We start from the raw sequence: 22,399 nt of genomic DNA on the forward strand, positions 1-22,399 counted from the left end.
TACTATTTGAAAAATAGTTTCAAAATTAAATAATTTAAAAATTTAATATCTAATTTTTTAAATAAAATAATTAAATATCTAAAATAATATTTTTAGAATAATTATTAAAAGTAATTTTTTATTAATTTTTTTATTTACAATTTTTTTTAAAAAAAAATAGTATAAAAATCATTTTTTAAAAGCAAAACAAAACAAAACAATCTGACCTTTAATTTCTCTTTTTCAAACTCTAAAGATTCAAAATCCTCTCCGATTAAAGAATATAGTATAATTTTATAGATAGATCATCATGAGATGAAGACCCATACACTTAACTTCAGCCGCTACTTGGAATAAAGTTTCAAACCCAAAAACACAGCTCTCAAAACCTCACCATGCCAATTCACTCATCCAATCACTCCCTTACTTCATACACCACCGTCGTCGTCCTCCTCCTCTTCCTCCAAACATCAACTCCGATAATCAAAGCCCTCGCCGAAAACTCCCACGTCATCAATTTCCAATCACCAAACCTCTATCCAGAATCCCTAGCGTGGGACCCTTTAAAACAACACTTCCTCGTCGGATCCCTCTGTCACCGCACCATCTCATCAATCTCTGACGCTGGCATAATCGAAACCCTAATCTCCGATACCTCTCTCCCCGAAAACGTCACCGTTGTAGGTATAACAGTCGATTCACGCAACAACCGCGTCCTCGCTATAATCCACGTCGTCAAACCTCTTCCTCCTTTCAACGCTCTCGCCGCCTACGACCTAAAATCCGGCAACCGCCTCTTCCTCTCCCCTCTCCCCACCGATGAAGAAGCCCTCGCAAACAATGTCGATGTTGATTACAACGGCAACGCTTACGTCACGAACTCCATCGGCAACTACATCTGGAAAGTCAACGTGAAAGGAGAAGCTTCAATCTTCTCAAAATCGCTGAGGTTCACCGAACATCCGGTGGACCGCGACACACCGTATAGTTACATCGGGCTCAACGGTATTGCTTACGTCAGCAACGGGGATTATCTCTTGGTGGTGCAATCCAATACAGGTAAGGTTTTCAAGGTTGACGCGGACGACGGTACAGCCAGGCACGTACTTCTCAACGAGGATCTCACGCGTCCTGATGGCGTCGTTTTTAGAAGTGACGGTGTCATTTTGGTGGTTTCACCGCAAGCGAATAAGTTGTGGCTTCTGAAGAGTAATAATGGATGGAGGGAGGGTGTGGTTTATGACAAAATTGACCTTGAGAGTGAAGGGTACCCTACTTCGGTTGTTTCGAGAGGGAGGGATAAGATGTATGTGTTGTATGGGTAATTCTTGGAGGGTCTTTTGGGGAATTCAGAGAGGGAGGGTTTTAGAATTGAGGAGATTATGTCACCAAAGGAGAGTGAGGGAGAGAATGTTTGGCTTTAAGTGATGATTGGATTTGGCATGGTGTATTTTGTGTATTGGAGGTTTCAGATGGGTCAGCTTGTGAAGCATATGAACAAAAAGATCAATTGATTATTTCTAAGTTTATTGTTTCTATTTCATGGTTATAACTTTTTTTGTTTTGTTTTGTTGTTATTGTTAGGTTCATAGAATCATAGGAGTGACAATTGTATCATTTTGATGTTTTATACCAAACTCTTATTAAGAGATTAAGGTGGTTTATAAATTCTAATGCTCTTTATGAACGGGACAAAGGATGATTTGCAGCAGTATAGTGAGATATCTTAATGTAATTTAAGAAACATAGGGATAAAAAGAGTAAGAATTGAGAAGAATAAATGAGACCTATTATAGTATGGTGTTCTATTCCCCTGTTTTGATATCTAATACTCATGTTTTTGTTATTGTTTTTTGTGTTGTAGTGGGATGGAGTCTATGATAAATGAGAATTTATAAATTCTGCAGTATGGGGTTTTCATCTCAAGGCTCTAAGAAACTACATTGATGAGGTGATAAGCAAAGATCTGATTGTCTCAAAGTGCAATTTTGCCATTCTGATGGTGACCTTTTTACACTTCTCTCTGAGTACAAAGAATGGGAGGCTCTGCCTCAAGAGAGGAGGAATAAGTGGTGTTAGGAAAATAGCATCAATGCTAAATCTATGAGGAGATGCCAAGACACAGTTTTCGAGTTAGAATCTTTTCTAGAGCGTGAACATGGCTTTGTTGTTCCAAGTTACTGGCGTTGGGATCCTCATACACCTTCTGTTCATGATAAGAATATGAAAAAGGTTATACTGGCCTCACTTTCTGAAAATGTAGCCATGTTTTTTGGACGCAATCAACTTGGTTATGAAGTAGCGCAAACTGGACAACATGTTCAACTGCATCCATCTTCTTCCTTGCTCGTGTTTGCTCAGAAGCCTAGTTGGGTGGTTTTCGGTGACCTTCTCTCAGTGTCTAATGAATATCTGGTCTGTGTTAGTGCTGTTGAGTTTCAATCATTATACGACCTTCAACCCCCTCCCTCGTTTGATGTATCCAAGATGGAAGAACGGAAGTTGCAAACTAAGACATTGACTGGTTTTGGCACTATTCTTCTCAAAAGATTTTGTGGGAAATCCAACAGTAATTTGCTTGGTCATGTTTCACGTATTAGGAAAGCTTGTTTGGATGAAAGAATCTTTGTTGAAGTGAAAGTTGACGAGAATCTCATCCAGTTATATAACGCTTCACACGATATGAATACAGCTACTATGTTGGTGAGTGATGTTTTAGAATACGAGAAAAAGAGGTTACACGCAGAATGTATGGAAAAATGTTTGTATCACGGGTCTAGTTCTGCATCACCTATGGCTTTGTTTGGGTCTGGTGCTGAGATAAAGCATTTGGAACTCGAGAAGCATTCCCTGAGTGTTGATGTGTATCACTCAAACATAAATGCAATTGATGACAAGGAGCTCCTGATGTTTTTTTTAAAAGAATACCTCAGGTTCTATATGTGCTGTGTACAAGTTCCAAGGAATGGGGAAGGATCCTCCAGATAGAGAAAAGTGGGGCAAGATAACATTTTTGTCCCCTGATGCTGCCAAAAGAGCCGTTGAGCTGGATGGAGACGAGTTTTGCGGCTCGAACTTGAAAATACTTCCTTCACAATCAGCTATGGGAGGGGATAAAACATTTTTATTTCCTGAAGTTAACATTTCCATGGGAGGGGATAAAACATTTTATGCGAAGGGAAGGTATTAGCACGCCTACGCATCCGTCGTACTCGACGGGATCCACGCTCAAAGGATAGGAAAAGGTTGCTAAAACAAAACATCGCACACTCACACTGAAAACAACACAGGTGGGGGAAGAGAGGAACGGGCTCGCTAGGATATCGCATCCTATGCCTACGTATCTCGTCTGGAACAAGAATCAGAGCTACCGTAGTTCGGCTCACGCACGCCGAAACAAAACACACGCACAAACAAGCAAACATGGAACCCGAACGCCAATCGCTGGACTTACATCAGCTTCCGAACCCAACAAACCCACACTGGAAACCAGATGCCACTTGATGGACTCATACCGGACTCCAAGCACACAACAAGAGGATACGGACTGCCAATTGTTGGGCTTACATCCATCTCCTACACACACGAGAAGAAACAAACAACCAGTTACTAAGGAGTCGGGAACTCGAGCCTAGCAACTGTCAAACAAACACACACAAAAAGAAAAAGGGTGCCCGGAGAGATCTCGTGCGACCTCCTGCCTACGTACCTCATCTGGTATGAGGATCGGGCAACGTAGTTCCCCTAAACAGGGGAGAAACTTTCTCCTAACCAGAGACTGGGAAATGACAAACTAAAAGGGAGACTGACTCGAGCCTAATAGTTATCATGTATTCCACAATGGTCCTAGGTTGAGTTTTTTACCTACTTGCACAGGCTGCAAGCTATCCTAAACAGGCAAAGCAAACCATGCAAGCATAATCAAAACAGAGCAAACATTCGCAATTAGCACACACTATATACAGACAAAGTGGGCTCACACAAGGGTTAGGCTACAAAAGCAAGCCAACTGTATCAGGTGATGTTAGCTCTTAACCCTAACATTGAGAGTTAGGGTGAAGCAGATGAAATGGGAAGTGAGGGGTGTGCCTCACAGCTCTTATCCCTGGCCAGGGAGAGCTTCAGACAAAGAAGTGTGGGTTCAGAAAGGGGGAACCCTTCTACACTTATGACACTGACTCAACTGTACAACTGTACAAGGATCTTGGGTTACTATCCACAATGCATCAACACCAGTTGTGTGAGCAAAGGGATGACTCAACAAGAATAGCAGGAGATGGATTGCACATCTCTTGTATCTGCCAATTGCCTTAACAAAGGTCTTTTCCTGCTTGGGGACAAAGATAAACAATCACAAGCATTGCCTCTTAAGGAGGACTTCAGACAGGTGCCTGGCCAAGTAACAGGCCAGGTCTTCCAGACTACATGGAGAAAAGAAATTCTACCTCAATTGGTTAAGCAACCAAGCAACAACACAAGCAAGTTCAAAATGAACTATAGCAACTAAGGTACCTGAAATCAATCCAACATAATCAGTATACCAGACAAACAAAAGTCAAACAGAAAATTACAAGTCCACAGCACAAACAGATAACAAGCATCAAGGCACATAGGTGCAAGCCACAAGGCCTAAGCATAAATCTCAATGCCTACAAAACAAACTCAAGGTTAGTCATAAACAAGCAATAAACCAATCCCAATTGAGTGCACACCATCAAGTATAAGCAATTGTGCTCTTTGACCTGAAACAAAGCTCAAACATTAGGCACTAACCACTAGTACAAGACTAGGGTCAAAATGAGAGAAATAAACCAAAACAGAACATGAAACTTATCAAAAATCAAGATCAATCAAATAAGAATAAAATCCAAGTGGTCTCACATTCATATCATCAACCATTATCATTTCATGAGGCAAAGAGTACAAAGCATGCAATTTAGAACCTCATACGACCAAACAGAAAGATCCAATTCAAATCAACTCACAAACATTTCAATAAATCCCCAAAAAAATCATGGTCAAACAGCATTCACAACATGATCTACACACCAAATTTCAGGCCATTTGGACAAAGGGAAGCAAGTCAATTAAAATCCCTAAGTCAAAGCATGCTCAAACAAGTCCAAACAAGGCACCAAATCATGCATCAACTTCAAGCAAGCACAAAACAGAGTAGGAACATGATAAACGCACCAAACCAAAGCCATGACAAACTTTAAAGTGTCTATAATCACTCCACAAAATTTCAAGTCCATCCAATACATATCAAGAATTTCACAAATCAATTAAGATCATGACTCACAAAAGGTCCACATTTGGTCAAACAGAAAGGAAATTCTCAAACAAATTGGAAATGCACTCAAAAAATCCACAAAAATTCACAAGTGAAACTAACATCCAGAAGTATCAACATGCAAAAATTCAGCTCATTTAAAGTTCATATGGCATGGCAAATAAAATCATGAAGTTAGACAAGAAATGGTGTGACACAAATTGTCACACCTAGATTCAAATGATCATATCTCACAATCCAGGAATGATAAAATAGCAAACTCAAAGCCAAAATATTCATTTAGGTGTCTAGTTTGCACATGTAAAATTTCAGCTCCATCCAATTAAGCATCATCATTTCATGATCAAAACATCAAGCAGGGTGTATGAAAGAACACATCCAAACAAACCCTAGGCCATTCCAAAAATCACACGTGCACAATTTTAATAAAAATCATCATAAAATTCTAGAGATCTTAAGGATTATGGCACAAAAAATTTCAATCAATTTGGATCAATGGTTATGGAGTTATGGAATTTTAAGTGTGGAGAGAAATTAAAAATGATATGAAATGGCATGTGAACACATGTAGCATATATGAAGAAAAATACAAAAGGCCAAAGGTGGAATGCTCTAGCCAAGGATCGAAGGAGGTTCCATTTCAAATCCTGGCGCGCGCTTATGCCTGTACCTGGACACGTGGTCCAATCACCAGTCCGAAAACACTAAACACCATTCAAAACACGGAAATGAGGATCAAAGTGTGTTTTCTGGAAAAAAAATCACATGTTCTTGAACACATTCATCGTGTTCATCATCAAATTTCCAGCATGAACAAATTTCCACCAAAATCAACAAAATCTATATCACTGGAAAGGTCTCTCAACGTACATCAACAATATCTCATCAATTAAGCCTAATTCTTCCTAGATTAAAAGTTTCGAAGCAAAACATATTGGTGCATCAATCTTCTAATCCACATAACTTCCTTGTTTCTCAACCAAATTCAATGAAACAAATTGCAGAACACTCCACATCCAAAGATCTATCTAAAGCATGCATCAATTTTAAGAATTAGGCAATTCGAAAACTAACCTTAATTGGATAGCAGTGATGAATTTGAGGTTTCCTGGCCTTGTAACATGAAAACAGATGCGCTTTGATGCTTGTAGGAGTGGATGAAACAAAGCTTTGATGTTGATTGTACACGATTTAGCTCAAATCTTGAATTCCCATTGTTGAAGCTCACTTTAACAGTCCTTGAATTAGCTTGGAAATGATGAGATCTTGCTTCCAACAACTTTAATAATGCACATGGATCATGGATTGATGAAGATCTTGGCAAGGTTGGTGAAGAAAATTGCAGAAAAAGTGAGAGAGAAAGATGAAGAGTTTTTGGATTTCTAGATCTAGAATGCAATTCTGTTATGGTTAATTAGAAAACAGTTATGATTTAGTTTATATATGTGATGTTAATGATGCTAGTAATCATGATTAGTGTAATTACAAAGGATTAGTGAAAATGCAAGTTTCATGCTAAATGGCCAATTGACCAATCCACCCTCACTTGTGCAAAACCAATGCAACAGTAAAATTTCTGTTTTGGAGCAAGTTTCAAATGATATTTGTGAGCTAATGCAAGTGGAATGGAGTGAAAACAATGAATATTTTGCAAAATGACCTTTTTCCCTCCAAATTCAAAATTGGTTCACTTGAAAAATGCACTTTTTGTTTGAGCAAAATTCATGAAATGTAATTCTTGTTTTGGATAGAGGGGATCAAAAGAAATTTGCTCAAAAAAACCTCACTCCATTTGGCCTTGTGAATCAAAAGTTATGCAACTTTGAAATTCAACTTTTTTGGACAATGATTTGATCATAACTTGCCAACCACAAATGAGAAATTCATGTTCTTGGACTTTTTGAAAAGGGGAGAGCAAGATCTTCAACTTTCATGTTGGAAAAAATTTCATTTGAAGCATTTTTAGTCATGTAATTTTGAGGAGAAAACCTTTCCATTTTTGGCAATTTTGAATTACAAGTCACTTTCTATTTTTGGAAAGTTTTCATCTGACTTTATTTTCTTCATTCTTGATGTTTGAAATGTCAAATGAAACTTGTTTGGACATGAATGAAGTGTCTCTAACCCTCTCCAACCTCCAAATCCATCAGTTGACTTGTGGTTGACTTTTGTTGACTGATAGATGAACTGGCTATGCACTGACGATCTTGATCCTCAAACCCCTGATGAAATGGCTCAATGATGAAACCCTAGCTTCCACAAGATCATTAAAACCATAAAATGATCCCCACATCCATTGAAAACCCCATCTCCTTGACAAGCCCTGATTGGCACAATGCAGCTGATTATGGTTGACCAGAGGTCAAAACCCTAATCCCAAGGTATCTGATCAAGCATAAGGAATCTCTTGGTGATGACAAAACCATGGTGATGATGATGTACCATTGCAACCAAGATGATGATCAATCTCCTTGAGGAACCATGAAACCCTAATTTGACGCACAACCCTCAGATGGCTAGTGATCAATTCAATTAAACCTTTAGCTTGAATCTCAACCTCTTATCTTCTGACCAAGACTTGGAGGATGACTTGATTGTTGTTGCCATATGATATGCAATATGCAATGACTAATGTCCTAAAAAATGAAATGCAATATGTTAAGCTAGTCCCAAGAGAGGAGGGCAAATTTTGAGGTGTTACAGTATACACCATTATCACCATGAGAATAACTTATGACACTTTGCATAACTTTCTATATAGTATTCTCATAGCGGGTCAATCAGGTATAAATATTACTCTTAATATTCATACCTATGTTTAAGACTTGATAACTTTTTATCCATGAGATGTGATCACCAGTCTACAAACATAATAGTCTCAATGCTTTAATGTTATCCCACTTCACAATAAAGCTCGACTACGGATACTTTAAGAATAGTGTCCTTATGTTTAATGTGCTCTCATGATTAAGTCACACTTAATACATTAAACGGACTATCTATTCCAGGGACTTTATTAATCAACCATAATAAAGAAAATGCCTTTTATTATTAATAAATAATTCGATACAAGTACCAAAAGTATTGGCCTCTAGGGCTTACACCAACATCATGTTGCCCCCTGACACCCTTCCAGAGACCGTTTCCGACTTATTCATATACTAGAGTAGAGTCACTATGTGATCAGATCCGACTTGCTTACGTCTTGTAACAATGTTCTCTGAGAACCGACCTACTAACGATTTATGCAATCCGACTTGTTCGCCTTTTTATACTCGACCTAGAAAAGCTCGGTCTTTGAGAATTCTAAGATGTATAATAATATAAACATAATTATTGAAGATCAAAATATAATCGAAATACAATGTATTAAAAAGTTATATCTCAAAAATGATTTTTATAAAATACTATTTGAAAAATAGTTTCAAAGTTAAATAATTTAAAAATATTTAATATCTAATTTTTTTAAATAAAATAATTAAATATCTAAAATAATATTTTTAGAATAATTATTAAAAGTAATTTTTTATTAATTTTTTTATTTACAATTTTTTAAAAAGTAAATAGTATAAAAATCATTTTTTAAAAGCAAAACAAAACAAAACAATCTGACCTTTAATTTCTCTTTTTCAAACTCTAAAGATTCAAAATCCTCTCCGATTAAAGAATATAGTATAATTTTATAGATAGATCATCATGAGATGAAGACCCATACACTTAACTTCAGCCGCTACTTGGAATAAAGTTTCAAACCCAAAAACACAGCTCTCAAAACCTCACCATGCCAATTCACTCATCCAATCACTCCCTTACTTCATACACCACCGTCGTCATCGTCGTCCTCCTCTTCCTCCAAACTTCAACTCCGATAATCAAAGCCCTCGCCGAAAACTCCCACGTCACCAATTTCCAATCACCAAACCTCTATCCAGAATCCCTAGCGTGGGACCCTTTAAAACAACACTTCCTCGTCGGATCCCTCCGTCACCGCACCATCTCATCAATCTCTGACGCTGGCATAATCGAAACCCTAATCTCTGATACCTCTCTCCCCGAAAACGTCACCGTTGTAGGTATAACAGTCGATTCACGCAACAACCGCGTCCTAGCTGTAATCCACGCCGTCAAACCTCTTCCTCCTTTCAACGCTCTCGCCGCCTACGACCTAAAATACGGCAACCGCCTCTTCCTCTCCCCTCTCCCCACCGATGAAGAAGCCCTCGCAAACAATGTCGCTGTTGATTACAACGACAACGCTTACGTCACGAACTCCATCGGCAACTACATCTGGAAAGTCAACGTGAAAGGAGAAGCTCCAATCTTCTCAAAATCGCCGAGGTTCACCGAACATCCGGTGGACCGCGACACACCGTATAGTTACATCGGGCTCAACGGTATTGCTTACGTCAGCAGCGGGGATTATCTCTTGGTGGTGCAATCCAATACAGGTAAGGTTTTTAAGGTTGATGCGGACGACGGTACAGCCAGGCACGTACTTCTCAACGAGGATCTCACGCGTCCTGATGGCGTCGTTTTTAGAAGTGACGGTGTCGTTTTGGTGGTTTCACCGCAAGCGAATAATTTGTGGCTTCTGAAGAGTAATAATGGATGGAGGGAGGGTGTGGTTTATGACAAAATTGACCTTGAGAGTGAAGGGTACCCTACTTCGGTTGTTTCGAGAGGGAGGGATAAGATGTATGTGTTGTATGGGTATTTTTTGGAGGGTCTTTTGGGGAATTCAGAGAGGGAGGGTTTTAGAATTGAGGAGATTATGTCACCAAAGGAGAGTGAGGGAGAGAATGTTTGGCTTTATGTGATGATTGGATTTGGCATGGTGTATTTTGTGTATTGGAGGTTTCAGATGGGTCAGCTTGTGAAGCATATGAACAAAAAGATCAATTGATTATTTCTAAGTTTATAGTTTCTATTTCATGGTTATAACTTTTTTTGTTTTGTTTTGTTGTTATTGTTAGGTTCATAGAATCATAGGAGTGACAATTGTATCATTTTGATGTTTTATACCAAACTCTTATTAAGAGCTTAAGGTGGTTTATAAATTCTAATGCTCTTTATGAACGGGACAAAGGATGATTTGCAGCAGTATAGTGAGATATCTTAATGTAATTTAAGAAACATAGGGATAAAAAGAGTAAGAATTGAGAAGAATAAATGAGACCTGTTATAGTATGGTGTTCTATTCCCCTGTTTTGATATGTAATACTCATGTTTTTTTATTGTTTTTTGTGCTGTAGTGGGATGGAGTCTATGATAAATGAGAATTTATATATTCTGCAGTATGGGGTTTTCATCTCAAGGCTCTAAGAAACTACATTGATGAGGTGATAAGCAAAGATCTGATTGTCTCAAAGTGCAATTTTGCCATTCTGATGGTGACCTTTTTACACTTCTCTCTGTGTACAAAGAATGGGAGGCTCTGCCTCAAGAGAGGAGGAATAAGTGGTGTTGGGAAAATAGCATCAATGCTAAATCTATGAGGAGATGCCAAGACACAGTTTTCGAGTTAGAATCTTTTCTAGAGCGTGAACATGGCTTTATTGTTCCAAGTTACTGGCGTTGGGATCCTCATACACCTTCTGTTCATGATAAGAATATGAAAAAGGTTATACTGGCCTCACTTTCTGAAAATGTAGCCATGTTTTCTGGACGCAATCAACTTGGTTATGAAGTAGCGCAAACTGGACAACATGTTCAACTGCATCCATCTTCTTCCTTGCTCGTGTTTGCTCAGAAGCCTAGTTGGGTGGTTTTCGGTGACCTTCTCTCAGTGTCTAATGAATATCTGGTCTGTGTTAGTGCTGTTGAGTTTCAATCATTATACGACCTTCAACCCCCTCCCTCGTTTGATGTATCCAAGATGGAAGAACGAAAGTTGCAAACTAAGACATTGACTGGTTTTGGCACTATTCTTCTCAAAAGATTTTGTGGGAAATCCAACAGTAATTTGCTTGGTCATGTTTCACGTATTAGGAAAGCTTGTTTGGATGAAAGAATCTTTGTTGAAGTGAAAGTTGACGAGAATCTCATCCAGTTATATGCCGCTTCACACGATATGAATACAGCTACTATGTTGGTGAGTGATGTTTTAGAATACGAGAAAAAGAGGTTACGCACAGAATGTATGGAAAAATGTTTGTATCACGGGTCTGGTTCTGCATCACCTATGGCTTTGTTTGGGTCTGGTGCTGAGATAAAGCATCTGGAACTCGAGAAGCATTCCCTGAGTGTTGATGTGTATCACTCAAACATAAATGCAATTGATGACAAGGAGCTCCTGATGTTTTTGAAAAGAATACCTCAGGTTCTATATGTGTTGTGTACAAGTTCCAAGGAATGGGGAAGGATCCTCCAGATAGAGAAAAGTGGGGCAAGATAACATTTTTGTCCCCTGATGCTGCCAAAAGAGCCGTTGAGCTGGATGGAGACGAGTTTTGCGGCTCGAACTTGAAAATACTTCCTTCACAATCAGCTATGGGAGGGGATAAAACATTTTTATTTCCTGAAGTTAAAGCAAGAATTTTCTGGCCTCGCAGACTTAGCAGAGGATTTGGCATAGTTATATGTGATAAAAATGATGTCAATATAGAGTGGTATACACCATTATCACCATGAGAATAACTTATGACACTTTGCATAACTTTCTATATAGTATTCTCATAGCGGGTCAATCCGGTATAAATATTACTCTTAATATTCATACCTATGTTTAAGACTTGATAACTTTTTATCCATGATCCATGAGATGTGATCACCGGTCTACAAACATAATAATATCAATGCTTTAATGTTATCCCACTTCACAATAAAGCTCGACTACGGATACTTTAAGAATAGTGTCCTTATGTTTAATGTGCTCTCATGATTAAGTCACACTTAATACATTAAACGGACTATCTATTCCAGGGACTTTATTAATCAACCATAATAAAGAAAATGCCTTTTATTATTAATAAATAATTCGATACAAGTACCAAAAGTATTGGCCTCTAGGGCTTACACCAACATCATGTTGCCCCCTGACACCCTTCCAGAGACCGTTTCCGACTTATTCATATACTAGAGTAGAGTCACTATGTGATCAGATCCGACTTGCTTACGTCTTGTAACAATGTTCTCCGAGAACCGACCTACTAACGATTTATGCAATCCGACTTGTTCGCCTTTTTATACTCGACCTAGAAAAGCTCGGTCTTTGAGAATTCTAAGATGTATAATAATATAAACATAATTATTGAAGATCAAAATATAATCGAAATACAATGTATTAAAAAGTTATATCTCAAAAATGATTTTTATAAAATACTATTTGAAAAATAGTTTCAAAATTAAATAATTTAAAAATATTTAATATCTAATTTTTTTAAATAAAATAATTAAATATCTAAAATAATATTTTAGAATAATTATTAAAAGTAATTTTTTATTAATTTTTTTATTTACAATTTTTTTAAAAAGTAAATAGTATAAAAATCATTTTTTAAAAGCAAAACAAAACAAAACAATCTGACCTTTAATTTCTCTTTTTCAAACTCTAAAGATTCAAAATCCTCTCCGATTAAAGAATATAGTATAATTTTATAGATAGATCATCATGAGATGAAGACCCATACACTTAACTTCAGCCGCTACTTGGAATAAAGTTTCAAACCCAAAAACACAGCTCTCAAAACCTCACCATGCCAATTCACTCATCCAATCACTCCCTTACTTCATACACCACCGTCGTCGTCGTCCTCCTCCTCTTCCTCCAAACTTCAACTCCGATAATCAAAGCCCTCGCCGAAAACTCCCACGTCACCAATTTCCAATCACCAAACCTCTATCCAGAATCCCTAGCGTGGGACCCTTTAAAACAACACTTCCTCGTCGGATCCCTCCGTCACCGCACCATCTCATCAATCTCCGACGCTGGCATAATCGAAAACCTAATCTCCGATACCTCTCTCCCCAAAAACGTCACCGTTGTAGGTATAACAGTCGATTCACGCAACAACCGCGTCCTCGCTGTAATCCACGCCGTCAAACCTCTTCCTCCTTTCAACGCTCTCGCCGCCTACGACCTAAAATCCGGCAACCGCCTCTTCCTCTCCCCTCTCCCCACCAATGAAGAAGCCCTCGCAAACAATGTCGCTGTTGATTACAACGACAACGCTTACGTCACGAACTCCATCGGCAACTACATCTGGAAAGTCAACGTGAAAGGAGAAGCTTCAATCTTCTCAAAATCGCCGAGGTTCACCGAACATCCGGTGGACCGCGACACACCGTATAGTTACATCGGGCTCAACGGTATTGCTTACGTCAGCAGCGGGGATTATCTCTTGGTGGTGCAATCCAATACAGGTAAGGTTTTTAAGGTTGATGCGGACGACGGTACAGCCAGGCACGTACTTCTCAACGAGGATCTCACGCGTCCTGATGGCGTCGTTTTTAGAAGTGACGGTGTCGTTTTGGTGGTTTCACCGCAAGCGAATAAGTTGTGGCTTCTGAAGAGTAATAATGGATGGGGGGAGGGTGTGGTTTATGACAAAATTGACCTTGAGAGTGAAGGGTACCCTACTTCGGTTGTTTCGAGAGGGAGGGATAAGATGTATGTGTTGTATGGGTATTTTTGGAGGGTCTTTTGGGGAATTCAGAGAGGGAGGGTTTTAGAATTGAGGAGATTATGTCACCAAAGGAGAGTGAGGGAGAGAATGTTTGGCTTTATGTGATGATTGGATTTGGCATGGTGTATTTTGTGTATTGGAGGTTTCAGATGGGTCAGCTTGTGAAGCATATGAACAAAAAGATCAATTGATTATTTCTAAGTTTATAGTTTCTATTTCATGGTTATAACTTTTTTTGTTTTGTTTTGTTGTTATTGTTAGGTTCATAGAATCATAGGAGTGACAATTGTATCATTTTGATGTTTTATACCAAACTCTTATTAAGAGCTTAAGGTGGTTTATAAATTCTAATGCTCTTTATGAACGGGACAAAGGATGATTTGCAGCAGTATAGTGAGATATCTTAATGTAATTTAAGAAACATAGGGATAAAAAGAGTAAGAATTGAGAAGAATAAATGAGACCTGTTATAGTATGGTGTTCTATTCCCCTGTTTTGATATGTAATACTCATGTTTTTTTTATTGTTTTTGTGCTGTAGTGGGATGGAGTCTATGATAAATGAGAATTTATATATTCTGCAGTATGGGGTTTTCATCTCAAGGCTCTAAGAAACTACATTGATGAGGTGATAAGCAAAGATCTGATTGTCTCAAAGTGCAATTTTGCCATTCTGATGGTGACCTTTTTACACTTCTCTCTGTGTACAAAGAATGGGAGGCTCTGCCTCAAGAGAGGAGGAATAAGTGGTGTTGGGAAAATAGCATCAATGCTAAATCTATGAGGAGATGCCAAGACACAGTTTTCGAGTTAGAATCTTTTCTAGAGCGTGAACATGGCTTTGTTGTTCCAAGTTACTGGCGTTGGGATCCTCATACACCTTCTGTTCATGATAAGAATATGAAAAAGGTTATACTGGCCTCACTTTCTGAAAATGTAGCCATGTTTTCTGGACGCAATCAACTTGGTTATGAAGTAGCGCAAACTGGACAACATGTTCAACTGCATCCATCTTCTTCCTTGCTCGTGTTTGCTCAGAAGCCTAGTTGGGTGGTTTTCGGTGACCTTCTCTCAGTGTCTAATGAATATCTGGTCTGTGTTAGTGCTGTTGAGTTTCAATCATTATACGACCTTCAACCCCCTCCCTCGTTTGATGTATCCAAGATGGAAGAACGAAAGTTGCAAACTAAGACATTGACTGGTTTTGGCACTATTCTTCTCAAAAGATTTTGTGGGAAATCCAACAGTAATTTGCTTGGTCATGTTTCACGTATTAGGAAAGCTTGTTTGGATGAAAGAATCTTTGTTGAAGTGAAAGTTGACGAGAATCTCATCCAGTTATATGCCGCTTCACACGATATGAATACAGCTACTATGTTGGTGAGTGATGTTTTAGAATACGAGAAAAAGAGGTTACGCACAGAATGTATGGAAAAATGTTTGTATCACGGGTCTGGTTCTGCATCACCTATGGCTTTGTTTGGGTCTGGTGCTGAGATAAAGCATCTGGAACTCGAGAAGCATTCCCTGAGTGTTGATGTGTATCACTCAAACATAAATGCAATTGATGACAAGGAGCTCCTGATGTTTTTTGAAAAGAATACCTCAGGTTCTATATGTGTTGTGTACAAGTTCCAAGGAATGGGGAAGGATCCTCCAGATAGAGAAAAGTGGGGCAAGATAACATTTTTGTCCCCTGATGCTGCCAAAAGAGCCGTTGAGCTGGATGGAGACGAGTTTTGCGGCTCGAACTTGAAAATACTTCCTTCACAATCAGCTATGGGAGGGGATAAAACATTTTTATTTCCTGAAGTTAAAGCAAGAATTTTCTGGCCTCGCAGACTTAGCAGAGGATTTGGCATAGTTATATGTGATAAAAATGATGTCAATATAGAGTGGTATACACCATTATCACCATGAGAATAACTTATGACACTTTGCATAACTTTCTATATAGTATTCTCATAGCGGGTCAATCCGGTATAAATATTACTCTTAATATTCATACCTATGTTTAAGACTTGATAACTTTTTATCCATGATCCATGAGATGTGATCACCGGTCTACAAACATAATAGTCTCAATGCTTTAATGTTATCCCACTTCACAATAAAGCTCGACTACGGATACTTTAAGAATAGTGTCCTTATGTTTAATGTGCTCTCATGATTAAGTCACACTTAATACATTAAACGGACTATCTATTCCAGGGACTTTATTAATCAACCATAATAAAGAAAATGCCTTTTATTATTAATAAATAATTCGATACAAGTACCAAAAGTATTGGCCTCTAGGGCTTACACCAACATCATGTTGCCCCCTGACACCCTTCCAGAGACCGTTTCCGACTTATTCATATACTAGAGTAGAGTCACTATGTGATCAGATCCGACTTGCTTACGTCTTGTAACAATGTTCTCCGAGAACCGACCTACTAACGATTTATGCAATCCGACTTGTTCGCCTTTTTATACTCGACCTAGAAAAGCTCGGTCTTTGAGAATTCTAAGATGTATAATAATATAAACATAATTATTGAAGATCAAAATATAATCGAAATACAATGTATTAAAAAGTTATATCTCAAAAATGATTTTTATAAAATACTATTTGAAAAATAGTTTCAAAATTAAATAATTTAAAAATATTTAATATCTAATTTTTTTAAATAAAATAATTAAATATCTAAAATAATATTTTTAGAATAATTATTAAAAGTAATTTTTTATTAATTTTTTTATTGACAATTTTTTTAAAAGTAAATAGTATAAAAATCATTTTTTAAAAGCAAAACAAAACAAAACAATCTGACCTTTAATTTCTCTTTTTCAAACTCTAAAGATTCAAAATCCTCTCCGATTAAAGAATATAGTATAATTTTATAGATAGATCATCATGAGATGAAGACCCATACACTTAACTTCAGCCGCTACTTGGAATAAAGTTTCAAACCCAAAAACACAGCTCTCAAAACCTCACCATGCCAATTCACTCATCCAATCACTCCCTTACTTCATACACCACCGTCGTCGTCGTCCTCCTCCTCTTCCTCCAAACTTCAACTCCGATAATCAAAGCCCTCGCCGAAAACTCCCACGTCACCAATTTCCAATCACCAAACCTCTATCCAGAATCCCTAGCGTGGGACCCTTTAAAACAACACTTCCTCGTCGGATCCCTCCGTCACCGCACCATCTCATCAATCTCCGACGCTGGCATAATCGAAACCCTAATCTCCGATACCTCTCTCCCGAAAACGTCACCGTTGTAGGTATAACAGTCGATTCACGCAACAACCGCGTCCTCGCTGTAATCCACGCCGTCAAACCTCTTCCTCCTTTCAACGCTCTCGCCGCCTACGACCTAAAATCCGGCAACCGCCTCTTCCTCTCCCCTCTCCCCACCGATGAAGAAGCCCTCGCAAACAATGTCGCTGTTGATTACAACGACAACGCTTACGTCACGAACTCCATCGGCAACTACATCTGGAAAGTCAACGTGAAAGGAGAAGCTTCAATCTTCTCAAAATCGCCGAGGTTCACCGAACATCCGGTGGACCGCGACACACCGTATAGTTACATCGGGCTCAACGGTATTGCTTACGTCAGCAGCGGGGATTATCTCTTGGTGGTGCAATCCAATACAGGTAAGGTTTTCAAGGTTGATGCGGACGACGGTACAGCCAGGCACGTACTTCTCAACGAGGATCTCACGCGTCCTGATGGCGTCGTTTTTAGAAGTGACGGTGTCGTTTTGGTGGTTTCACCGCAAGCGAATAAGTTGTGGCTTCTGAAGAGTAATAATGGATGGGGGAGGGTGTGGTTTATGACAAAATTGACCTTGAGAGTGAAGGGTACCCTACTTCGGTTGTTTCGAGAGGGAGGGATAAGATGTATGTGTTGTATGGGTATTTTTTGGAGGGTCTTTTGGGGAATTCAGAGAGGGAGGGTTTTAGAATTGAGGAGATTATGTCACCAAAGGAGAGTGAGGGAGAGAATGCTTGGCTTTATGTGATGATTGGATTTGGCATGGTGTATTTTGTGTATTGGAGGTTTCAGATGGGTCAGCTTGTGAAGCATATGAACAAAAAGATCATTTGATTATTTCTAAGTTTATAGTTTCTATTTCATGGTTATAACTTTTTTGTTTTGTTTTGTTGTTATTGTTAGGTTCATAGAATCATAGGAGTGACAATTGTATCATTTTGATGTTTTATACCAAACTCTTATTAAGAGCTTAAGGTGGTTTATAAATTCTAATGCTCTTTATGAACGGGACAAAGGATGATTTGCAGCAGTATAGTGAGATATCTTAATGTAATTTAAGAAACATAGGGATAAAAAGAGTAAGAATTGAGAAGAATAAATGAGACCTGTTATAGTATGGTGTTCTATTCCCCTGTTTTGATATGTAATACTCATGTTTTTTTATTGTTTTTTGTGCTGTAGTGGGATGGAGTCTATGATAAATGAGAATTTATATATTCTGCAGTATGGGGTTTTCATCTCAAGGCTCTAAGAAACTACATTGATGAGGTGATAAGCAAAGATCTGATTGTCTCAAAGTGCAATTTTGCCATTCTGATGGTGACCTTTTTACACTTCTCTCTGTGTACAAAGAATGGGAGGCTCTGCCTCAAGAGAGGAGGAATAAGTGGTGTTGGGAAAATAGCATCAATGCTAAATCTATGAGGAGATGCCAAGACACAGTTTTCGAGTTAGAATCTTTTCTAGAGCGTGAACATGGCTTTGTTGTTCCAAGTTACTGGCGTTGGGATCCTCATACACCTTCTGTTCATGATAAGAATATGAAAAAGGTTATACTGGCCTCACTTTCTGAAAATGTAGCCATGTTTTCTGGACGCAATCAACTTGGTTATGAAGTAGCGCAAACTGGACAACATGTTCAACTGCATCCATCTTCTTCCTTGCTCGTGTTTGCTCAGAAGCCTAGTTGGGTGGTTTTCGGTGACCTTCTCTCAGTGTCTAATGAATATCTGGTCTGTGTTAGTGCTGTTGAGTTTCAATCATTATACGACCTTCAACCCCCTCCCTCGTTTGATGTATCCAAGATGGAAGAACGGAAGTTGCAAACTAAGACATTGACTGGTTTTGGCACTATTCTTCTCAAAAGATTTTGTGGGAAATCCAACAGTAATTTGCTTGGTCATGTTTCACGTATTAGGAAAGCTTGTTTGGATGAAAGAATCTTTGTTGAAGTGAAAGTTGACGAGAATCTCATCCAGTTATATGCCGCTTCACACGATATGAATACAGCTACTATGTTGGTGAGTGATGTTTTAGAATACGAGAAAAAGAGGTTACGCACAGAATGTATGGAAAAATGTTTGTATCACGGGTCTGGTTCTGCATCACCTATGGCTTTGTTTGGGTCTGGTGCTGAGATAAAGCATCTGGAACTCGAGAAGCATTCCCTGAGTGTTGATGTGTATCACTCAAACATAAATGCAATTGATGACAAGGAGCTCCTGATGTTTTTTGAAAAGAATACCTCAGGTTCTATATGTGTTGTGTACAAGTTCCAAGGAATGGGGAAGGATCCTCCAGATAGAGAAAAGTGGGGCAAGATAACATTTTTGTCCCCTGATGCTGCCAAAAGAGCCGTTGAGCTGGATGGAGACGAGTTTTGCGGCTCGAACTTGAAAATACTTCCTTCACAATCAGCTATGGGAGGGGATAAAACATTTTTATTTCCTGAAGTTAAAGCAAGAATTTTCTGGCCTCGCAGACTTAGCAGAGGATTTGGCATAGTTATATGTGATAAAAATGATGTCAATATAGAGTGGTATACACCATTATCACCATGAGAATAACTTATGACACTTTGCATAACTTTCTATATAGTATTCTCATAGCGGGTCAATCCGGTATAAATATTACTCTTAATATTCATACCTATGTTTAAGACTTGATAACTTTTTATCCATGATCCATGAGATGTGATCACCGGTCTACAAACATAATAGTCTCAATGCTTTAATGTTATCCCACTTCACAATAAAGCTCGACTACGGATACTTTAAGAATAGTGTCCTTATGTTTAATGTGCTCTCATGATTAAGTCACACTTAATACATTAAACGGACTATCTATTCCAGGGACTTTATTAATCAACCATAATAAAGAAAATGCCTTTTATTATTAATAAATAATTCGATACAAGTACCAAAAGTATTGGCCTCTAGGGCTTACACCAACATCATGTTGCCCCCTGACACCCTTCCAGAGACCGTTTCCGACTTATTCATATACTAGAGTAGAGTCACTATGTGATCAGATCCGACTTGCTTACGTCTTGTAACAATGTTCTCCGAGAACCGACCTACTAACGATTTATGCAATCCGACTTGTTCGCCTTTTTATACTCGACCTAGAAAAGCTCGGTCTTTGAGAATTCTAAGATGTATAATAATATAAACATAATTATTGAAGATCAAAATATAATCGAAATACAATGTATTAAAAAGTTATATCTCAAAAATGATTTTTATAAAATACTATTTGAAAAATAGTTTCAAAATTAAATAATTTAAAAATATTTAATATCTAATTTTTTTAAATAAAATAATTAAATATCTAAAATAATATTTTTAGAATAATTATTAAAAGTAATTTTTTATTAATTTTTTTATTTACAATTTTTTTAAAAGTAAATAGTATAAAAATCATTTTTTAAAAGCAAAACAAAACAAAACAATCTGACCTTTAATTTCTCTTTTTCAAACTCTAAAGATTCAAAATCCTCTCCGATTAAAGAATATAGTATAATTTTATAGATAGATCATCATGAGATGAAGACCCATACACTTAACTTCAGCCGCTACTTGGAATAAAGTTTCAAACCCAAAAACACAGCTCTCAAAACCTCACCATGCCAATTCACTCATCCAATCACTCCCTTACTTCATACACCACCGTCGTCGTCGTCCTCCTCTCCTCTTCCTCCAAACTTCAACTCCGATAATCAAAGCCCTCGCCGAAAACTCCCACGTCATCAATTTCCAATCACCAAACCTCTATCCAGAATCCCTAGCGTGGGACCCTTTAAAACAACACTTCCTCGTCGGATCCCTCCGTCACCGCACCATCTCATCAATCTCCGACGCTGGCATAATCGAAACCCTAATCTCCGATACCTCTCTCCCCGAAAACGTCACCGTTGTAGGTATAACAGTCGATTCACGCAACAACCGCGTCCTCGCTGTAATCCACGCCGTCAAACCTCTTCCTCCTTTCAACGCTCTCGCCGCCTACGACCTAAAATCCGGCAACCGCCTCTTCCTCTCCCCTCTCCCCACCGATGAAGAAGCCCTCGCAAACAATGTCGCTGTTGATTACAACGGCAACGCTTACGTCACGAACTCCATCGGCAACTACATCTGGAAAGTCAACGTGAAAGGAGAAGCTTCAATCTTCTCAAAATCGCCGAGGTTCACCGAACATCCGGTGGACCGCGACACACCGTATAGTTACATCGGGCTCAACGGTATTGCTTACGTCAGCAGCGGGGATTATCTCTTGGTGGTGCAATCCAATACAGGTAAGGTTTTCAAGGTTGATGCGGACGACGGTACAGCCAGGCACGTACTTCTCAACGAGGATCTCACGCGTCCTGATGGCGTCGTTTTTAGAAGTGACGGTGTCGTTTTGGTGGTTTCACCGCAAGCGAATAAGTTGTGGCTTCTGAAGAGTAATAATGGATGGAGGGAGGGTGTGGTTTATGACAAAATTGACCTTGAGAGTGAAGGGTACCCTACTTCGGTTGTTTCGAGAGGGAGGGATAAGATGTATGTGTTGTATGGGTATTTTTTGGAGGGTCTTTTGGGGAATTCAGAGAGGGAGGGTTTTAGAATTGAGGAGATTATGTCACCAAAGGAGAGTGAGGGAGAGAATGTTTGGCTTTATGTGATGATTGGATTTGGCATGGTGTATTTTGTGTATTGGAGGTTTCAGATGGGTCAGCTTGTGAAGCATATGAACAAAAAGATCAATTGATTATTTCTAAGTTTATAGTTTCTATTTCATGGTTATAACTTTTTTTGTTTTGTTTTGTTGTTATTGTTAGGTTCATAGAATCATAGGAGTGACAATTGTATCATTTTGATGTTTTATACCAAACTCTTATTAAGAGCTTAAGGTGGTTTATAAATTCTAATGCTCTTTATGAACGGGACAAAGGATGATTTGCAGCAGTATAGTGAGATATCTTAATGTAATTTAAGAAACATAGGGATAAAAAGAGTAAGAATTGAGAAGAATAAATGAGACCTGTTATAGTATGGTGTTCTATTCCCCTGTTTTGATATGTAATACTCATGTTTTTTTTATTGTTTTTTGTGCTGTAGTGGGATGGAGTCTATGATAAATGAGAATTTATATATTCTGCAGTATGGGGTTTTCATCTCAAGGCTCTAAGAAACTACATTGATGAGGTGATAAGCAAAGATCTGATTGTCTCAAAGTGCAATTTTGCCATTCTG

The 22,399-nt window shown here is 38.4% G+C and overlaps 1 protein-coding gene and 1 long non-coding RNA gene across 3 annotated transcripts in view; one reads left to right on the forward strand and one right to left on the reverse strand.

Moving 5' to 3' along the window:
- Positions 1-351: 351 nt before the first annotated feature.
- The window catches only part of LOC127085082 (uncharacterized), a 99,179-nt gene continuing 77,131 nt past the window's right edge, over positions 352-22,399 (forward strand). The window contains exons 1-3 of one of the 2 annotated variants that reach the window (XM_051025663.1): positions 352-512; positions 9,195-9,345; positions 13,259-13,633. In XM_051025663.1, coding sequence (XP_050881620.1) covers positions 375-512; positions 9,195-9,345; positions 13,259-13,633 — 664 coding nt within the window. In that variant the 5' untranslated portion in view covers positions 352-374. The remainder of the gene's footprint in view (positions 513-9,194; positions 9,346-13,258; positions 13,634-22,399) is intronic. The other variant, XM_051025662.1, reaches the window with a different exon arrangement.
- Positions 13,733-21,991, reverse strand: LOC127085085 (uncharacterized). The gene is made up of 2 exons (XR_007788921.1): positions 21,654-21,991; positions 13,733-13,827 (listed from the first exon to the last, which is right to left on the reverse strand). It is a non-coding gene; the product is annotated as an uncharacterized LOC127085085 (long non-coding RNA).

The sequence above is a fragment of the Lathyrus oleraceus genome, chromosome 5 (genome assembly GCF_024323335.1).
Source record: "Lathyrus oleraceus cultivar Zhongwan6 chromosome 5, CAAS_Psat_ZW6_1.0, whole genome shotgun sequence".
Lineage (NCBI taxonomy): Eukaryota > Viridiplantae > Streptophyta > Magnoliopsida > Fabales > Fabaceae > Lathyrus > Lathyrus oleraceus.